The 7362-nt window shown below is 43.2% G+C and overlaps 1 protein-coding gene across 1 annotated transcript; it reads right to left on the minus strand.

The window, feature by feature from the left end:
• Window positions 1–1725: 1725 nt before the first annotated feature.
• Window positions 1726–6898, minus strand: LOC105872065 (keratin, type I cytoskeletal 12). Its single transcript, XM_075994563.1, has 8 exons — window positions 6282–6898; window positions 5822–5904; window positions 4678–4834; window positions 3804–3965; window positions 3581–3706; window positions 3220–3440; window positions 2657–2730; window positions 1726–2180 (listed from the first exon to the last, which is right to left on the minus strand). The coding sequence occupies exons 1-8, from the start codon at window positions 6876–6878 to the stop codon at window positions 2083–2085; spliced, it is 1518 nt and encodes a 505-aa protein (XP_075850678.1). The 5' UTR covers window positions 6879–6898; the 3' UTR covers window positions 1726–2082.
• Between the last annotated feature and the right edge of the window lie 464 nt (window positions 6899–7362).

Raw genomic sequence — 7362 nt, forward strand, 5'->3', positions numbered from 1 at the left:
CCAGGAGGCAGGGACCACTGCCAAATGGGGCCATTTTGGAGGCTACCACAAGAAGTAATATATAGATGGTATTTAAAGCCATAAGATTGGATGAATTTACCTGAGGAGGGAGTATAGAGAGAAGACAAGAGGATTGAGCCAACATTCAGAAGTCACAGAGAGAAGTCTGAGAAAAAACTTCCAGTGCAATGCTGTCTCTGGGAGCCCCATGGGAAATAAATATTTTCCAAAGAAGGAAATGCTGGGAAACCAAGATAATAGCCAGGAAATGACCACTGCATTTATACTTATGCAAAACCCTGTCTGCGTTGAGTCTTGCACCATTCAGATGTAGTTATAGGGAAAAGAGATGTTTAAAACAGTTACTATTTGCAGGCACTTTTGAGTACCAGGGAAGTGGCATCATCTATTACTTGGAGGCTGTGAACCTTTTTAGTAAAAGACTGTAATAATCTCTTTAGGTTTGAAAGGTAAAGGTCTCCAGGGAGGTGTGCTGGAAGGTGAGGGCTAAACAGATAGGTGGATGCATAATGAAGTGAGATGAGGAGAGTTCCTGAAACTACTAAAAAAAAAATACTAAAAGGCAGAGTGACTTGAGGAAGCTGCGTACTGAGGCAAGTCAGCTTAAAATGGCACGATAGCCCTCCACTGGGTCTTGCACCCAGCTCTGGAATTCCTCCAGGCAGGGCTCCTCCCTCTCCCTTCTGCTCCTTCGACACTCACCAGTTCCCCTGGTTTCTGCATCCCATATTGGTTCCAGTAAATAACAGGACATGAATATTGAATACTTTCTAGAGCCAGTACTTTCTAAGTTCTGATGTTTTTATGTATATTACCTCATTTAATCTTCACAAAACCCATGCTATGAAGCAGGTATTATCATCACTGTCATTTCCACTTAAAGAAACTGAGGCACACAGAGGTTATGCTACTTACTATTAAGTAAATGAGCCAGGGTTTGAACCCAGGCTGGTGTCAAAGCACAGGCTGTTAATCGTTAAATCTTACTCTTGTTTTCTTTTAGAGTTTTGAATTTGGCAATCCAGACTGAACCATCTCCTCAGGCTGAGACTTTCACTACCTACTGCCCCAACAGAGACCATGACTTCTGTTATTGACTTGTGGGTCTGACCACTGCCCTGCCCACCCCAATAGAAATCCCTCCCTAGGCCTCACTGCTGCCAAATAGGGGAAAGTAGAGCAAGGCAATATTTGTTCACACCCCTGTGTCTTTTCACACGTATTTGCCCTGTTCTCTTTCTCTCTCATCTGTCTGGCTGGTTTCTGTGTGAAGCATTTCATTGCCACCTGACAAATTGTTCACTTCCTCTTCCATGTGTCCTTTGAACTTCCATTTGACCTATTTCACTGTATCACCATTCCCGAGAGATGTCTACCTCTGCCCTCAATTGTGTCCTCAGGCAAAGAACAAGTCGTATCCTTCACTGAGTCTCCAATCCAGCATACTGTAGGGGCTCAATAAATGTTTCTTGATTGCACGAAAGAATGTGCTAGAAAATCCCCTGTAGTGGACAATATAATTTTGCTACAGCCTTGATGGGCTGATATAAAAAGGATAGAACTTCTAAAAGAATCTTCTTAATCTCCCACCCTGACATCTGTGTCCCAGTGTTTATCTACTTTATTATTAGAATGTCCAAAACCTCTCTCTATGCCCTTGACATTATTGTTGAAATCAAGAAGGCACACATTTCACATCATTGTCATTCATCTTTTATTAAAATCAACTCTATTAAAACAACACTACTTGATCAAAGCTGTGTGATTAAAAAATTGTTCCAGGTCACCAGAAGAAAGTTCATTAAAAGACTACTCCAGATCCAGAAAGATGTAGGGTAATTTTTGTTTGTTTGTTATAAAGATAAATGTAGTCACAATGACTTATGATTATAAATTGTTTCAGAAGGACAAAAAGGACTCAACGTGAATAGGGAATCCAAAGAAAATGAGACAGAAAAACAGAGATTGAACGAATATAGCATCTCATTCTGAAAGGAATAATTTCTGTTTGCAAATTTCTCATTCCTAAGGAACTGATTATAGGGCAGATTTTGTGAAATTTTACATTAGTTCTTCAATTTCCTGAACTTGGGATGAGACCACCTCACCATTCACCATCTCCTGCACAACTGTCTTGATTTTTCGTTTTTTTGTTGGGTCTAAAGATAAAAATGGAATAGGGGGGCAAAAGTTAGTGTTTCAAATATTAATCCAAAATTGGCTATTGTTTAAGCTTCTAAATTAGGTATTGGCTGATACAATCCATCAAATTTAAGCTTTCAAAAGTAACTTTTACATTGTTAAAAAATGTGTTTTATCCAATGAAAATAAAATGCATTTAGTGTTGCGCAGAAATGAAAATATTTTTCTTTTTAAGCATTTTAAAGCTGGTTATGGGGCTCATAATATCTTGTTGCAGAGTAGTTTTTTTCCCTTCTGTGCTTGCTGAAAGTTTCAAATACAGTACAGACTACTCATTTGCTGCAGGAATGTATACATGTTTTTCCTTGGTTCAGAATATAAATATACTTTAAATTCTTAAGAATAATGCAATAGTCAATGAGATCTTACAGTTTTAATTGTTAATAAATATGATTCTGACTCATTCGAAGTGATTCTTAGGGACTCTGCATACCTTTAGAGGAATCAATTGACTGTGCTTGAGATTTGGAGTCTGTCACAAATAGAAGACTCTCATCCAAACCATCACTGTAAGAAAACAAAGGAGGTGATATTAGAAAGTAAAGCAGCCTGGCAATTAATGAAAAATCTGGTCTTAGAAACTAGATTTCCCAATTTACAGTGCTGAGTTCTTCCTACTAGTCCAGACTGATAGTCCTTTTAAAAAGTTTGCTTCAGTAGGTGGTTCAGGTGGCTACCATTCCATGTGTCATTCTTTGCATGGGGTCATTAATACCAGAAATTGAATGGGTGATTTTCCTAGTACATGGAAATACTCCTTTATAATATGCCTCTGACTGTGGTGTCTGCTCATTGCAGTAGTTTATGAATTATTAAGGTAATAGGTAAAAACACTTTGCAAAGTGTAGAGTATTTAGCAAAGCCCAGGCATATTTTTACTAGATTTGTGGTTTTCTGTCAACTGAAGAACCATTCCTTTTATTGCAGCAAAGCCTGCATCTGGTGCCCATTGTCCGTCAGGCCTGAAGGTATTGTCAACCTCAGTTGTCTATTCACCCTTGGGCCTCCCCGTCCAGCAGGCGGCGGTAGGTCTCAATCTCCAGCTCCAGGCGGGCCTTGACGTCCAGCAGCCGCTGGTGGTCGGCGTTCTGGCGCTCGGCGTCCGCGCGCACCTGCAGCAGCTGCGCCTCCAGGCTGCCGATGAGCTGCTGCAGCTGGGACAGCTGGCCGCAGTACTCGCCCTCGGCCTCGGCCAGCGAGTCCTCCAGGGATTTCTTCTGCACGCGGGAGGGAAAGGGCACCGACATAACAATGAGGGGATTGGAGAGAGGAGGCCCCCAAAGGCCTAACGTCATTTGGACGCGACGTTTTCTTGGGAAGTTGGAGTGTCGCCGCGTCTTTGCGCGCGCGAGCCTACCATGGCGAGCTGGGACTGCAGCTCGATCTCCAGGTTTTGCACGGCGCGCCGCAGGTCGGTGACCTCGCTCTTGCTGGACTGCAGCTGCTCGGTGTTGGTGCTGATCTCCTTCCGGAGCTCCCCGCTCTGCAACAGCAAACAGGGCAGGGGGACGCCAGCGCTGCGCTCGCTCACGGGTCTTTCTGCCAATGTCATCAAAGCCTTCTGCTTTTGTTTGTCTTACCTTTTCAATGAACCAGGCTTCCGCGTCCTTGCGATTCTGCTCAGCGATGGTTTCGTACTGCGCCCTCATGTCATTGAGGAGCCTGGTGAGGTCCACTCCGGGGGCGGCGTCCATCTCGACGCTGACCTCGCCGGGGCCCCCCACTCGGAAGCTTTGGAGCTCCTGGGGACAGCACGTGAGAGAGAGGGGGCTTCAGGAGCTCATTGTGACTTTTCACAGCCCCTAGGTACTTTTGCCATCATGGGCCTTTCTCTCCACAAAAATATATTAAACCTTCTATTTTATGACTGCGTTGGTATAAAGATATACATATTAATACAATGTATTAAAACACTTTAACCTAAAAATTCGTATTTGTCTTCTGATTTTACACTTTAAGACATATTATTCTATGGGTCCCTAAAATTATCACAGGCCCCAGGGGCGGTGGCTGCTGTGCCTGCTGGGTAAGTTGGCTCTGCTTCTTGAGGGGCCACAGCCTTTACATGACAGGAGGCCTGAGTACAGTCCCTGGGGGTTTCACCTACAGCTGCCAAACCGCAGGCTGCAAGCAGTCCCTAGGTTTGCACACCGCTTGGACTGCCGTCATTGAAAACCCAGGGGTCACTTTGGAAGCCTATTGTCAGTGTCCATTCACACCAGCCTGCGACACACACACTGTAGCACATCGGAGTTCTGTGTATGTGTATTTTACCCTGTGTACCGCACATGCCTACACACAGAAATCCCAAAGACGTGGCCATTTTAACAGGGAGATAATGTTTCCTCCATATTTGTCCTAACTCCAGGTTTGTAAATTTCAAATTGTAATTCTTGGATCTGGGAGAAAAAAAAAAAGAAAAAGGCAGCTTAGTCCGGCCGTCCTAGGACTGACCTCCTCGTGGTTCTTCTTCATGTAGGCCAGCTCCTCGTTCAGATTCTCGATCTGCATCTCCAGGTCGGCCTTGGCCAGGGTCAGCTCGTCCAGCACGCGGCGCAGGCCGTTGATGTCGGCCTCCACGGTCTGGCGCAGGGCCAGCTCGTTCTCATACCTGAAAACCAAGTGCAAAGCAGCTGAGGGAATCAACACAATGATTTGAGCAAAGCCCCTGCCATATTCAGGGGGTTGTGTTGTTCATACATTTATGCGATTATTTAATAATAGCAGTAGCATTGCAGTATAGGAAGCAGTTTTTGTTTTTGTAACTTTTCCCTTTCCTTGTTTCCCCCATATTTTACTGCTTAGTTGGAAAGGAGAAGAAAAGTGAAAAAATTATGAGGCAATGCTTTTCTACCAGCAATGAACCCCAAAAGCACTGCATGCCAAGGGAACAGGGCTCCTCTCCCCTTTTGCTGGCTGCCATGGCTATGAATAGCTGCAGCCCCCCTCTAGGTGGAGTTTCTAATGGCATCCTAAAAGCAATTGAACATAAAATAATAGTTACTATTTTTACTTAACATTCCTCATGATTTAATTTAAAACATTGATACTTCTTTAGTAGTTTTCATCAAGATTGTACAGGCTTAAGACCATCACTACTGCAACTTCCTGTGTGGAAATTTTGCGAGTTGAAAAGGAGCCTTAGTATTTCTTCCTGATTTCTGTGAGGATGAGGTGTGGGAAAGGGGGTAGGAATACAGAAACAAGTGCATGGTTCATCTTTCAGTTGTATATATCATCAGGAAAGCAACAGTTTCATTTAACCCCTTGGCAAGAAATTATTAATACATTTTGATACATTGAAAATTGATGTTGAAGACACTGGTGGAATATGGTGTCGGTGGCATCATGAATAAACAGCACATTACAAATATAGTGATTCATTGTCCTAGGCTCAAGCAACTTATAATTTAAGGACACTTAATGCAAATGGTGTTTGATTCTAATTACTTCCTAGAATACTGTATGTTGGATTTACCAAAACACTAAATGCATGGAACATGTGAACTTCAGGAGATTTGAAATATTTGCTATCGACGAAGGTAAGGAAATAAGGAATGAGAAGAAATAGAGGGGTGTGTCAGTCTCTTCTGCTCACTTCATCCGGAAGTCCTCTGCAGCCAGTCTTGCGTTGTCAATCTGCAGGAGGAGCTGGGCATTTCCAATGTTGGCAGAAATGATCTGGCAAAATCGGGGGAGACGCACAAAGTGAAATCCTAAAATACTAGTATTATACAAATATATTTTTGACACAAAGCTTACAGTGGTGGTGTTCAAATGCTATTTTATTAAAAGTTTGTCACTTTTCTAAGAAAATATATTTGTCAAGTAATATTGAAAAATTAAGAAACATACGTTTCCTACAGAAAGATAGTGGAAATACAATCATTTCATGGTAAATGAGAAAGTGGAACTAAATGACCTGGGATGAGCAAATTGCACCACGTATAGTCAAATTGAAAAAAAATATCTAAGTTGCAGGTGATCATCACCGTAAAATACTGTAATAGCAAAAAAGAAAAATAATTCCCAAGTCCCTTCCAAAATCATCTTCTTACCTTATTCCTGAGGTCTTCGATCAGTGGGTAATATTTACTGTAATCGCTCTGTGACGCAGGGTCTCCAGTCCCGGTGCCTCGAGTTTCATACCATTCTCTAATTTTGTTCTCTAGCTCAGTATTAGCTTCTTCTAGAGCTCGAACCTTATCCAGGTAGGAAGCTAATCTATCATTAAGATTTTGCATGGTTTCTTTCTCTGATCCAGTAAGAAGGCCTCCATCATTGCCAGAGATAATACCTACAGAGGCATTTCCTGCGCTTCCCCCAAATCCAATCCCCAGCCCTCCAAAGCCACCTCCCCCCATGGCTCTCCCATAACCAGTGCCCAGTCCTCCTGCCAAGGAACTTCCCAGTCCTCCTGCCCAGGAACTTCCAGAGCCACCACCAAAGCCAGCACCAGAACCAAACATGGAAGCAGCAGAGAAGCCTCCCCCATGGCTGGCTCCAAAGCCAAAGGTGCTCCCGCCATAGCCACTTCCAGCACTGGAAGCAGACATGACCCTGGGTCTGCCCGCTATCCCACTCTGCGAGGACAGCCTCCGGGACAGTCCAGAGCTGCGCACTGAGAGCGAAACGCTGTTGCTTGGGAGATCCATAGCCTGGGGAAGGAGGCCACCACCAGAGAGGAAGCGGTGTCACTAACCCCAAAAGGCAACCTTTTATAGGCCGTGAGATGGGCGTTGCAGTTGAAAAGTTCACTTTCTCCACTCAAAATAAGGTGCCTCTCCCACTCCGTTTTTGGCCAGCTTGACAAGCAAATGATTTATGTCTAATGAAAATTCATTGATATAGAAATAATTGAATAATCATTTTCATTTAATATTTATTATACTAAAAAGAAAGTTGGGTGGAGTAGAGTTAGGTTGTCATAAGGAATTTTTCTTCTCTGAATTATCCTATTGCCTGTCTTCTCAGCACTGCCTGGTGTCTCATACGGAGTAGGAAAGCAACGAGTGATTGTTGAGTGGAGAAGTTAATAAATACTTCGTCCTAAGCCTTAAGCTTTTTGAAGTTCTTCACTTATTTTTCCTATTTGTTTTCTCCAGACTATCCAATATAAGCCATGTGATCATGGTCTAG

The sequence above is a fragment of the Microcebus murinus genome, chromosome 18, assembly GCF_040939455.1.
Source record: "Microcebus murinus isolate Inina chromosome 18, M.murinus_Inina_mat1.0, whole genome shotgun sequence".
NCBI lineage: Eukaryota > Metazoa > Chordata > Mammalia > Primates > Cheirogaleidae > Microcebus > Microcebus murinus.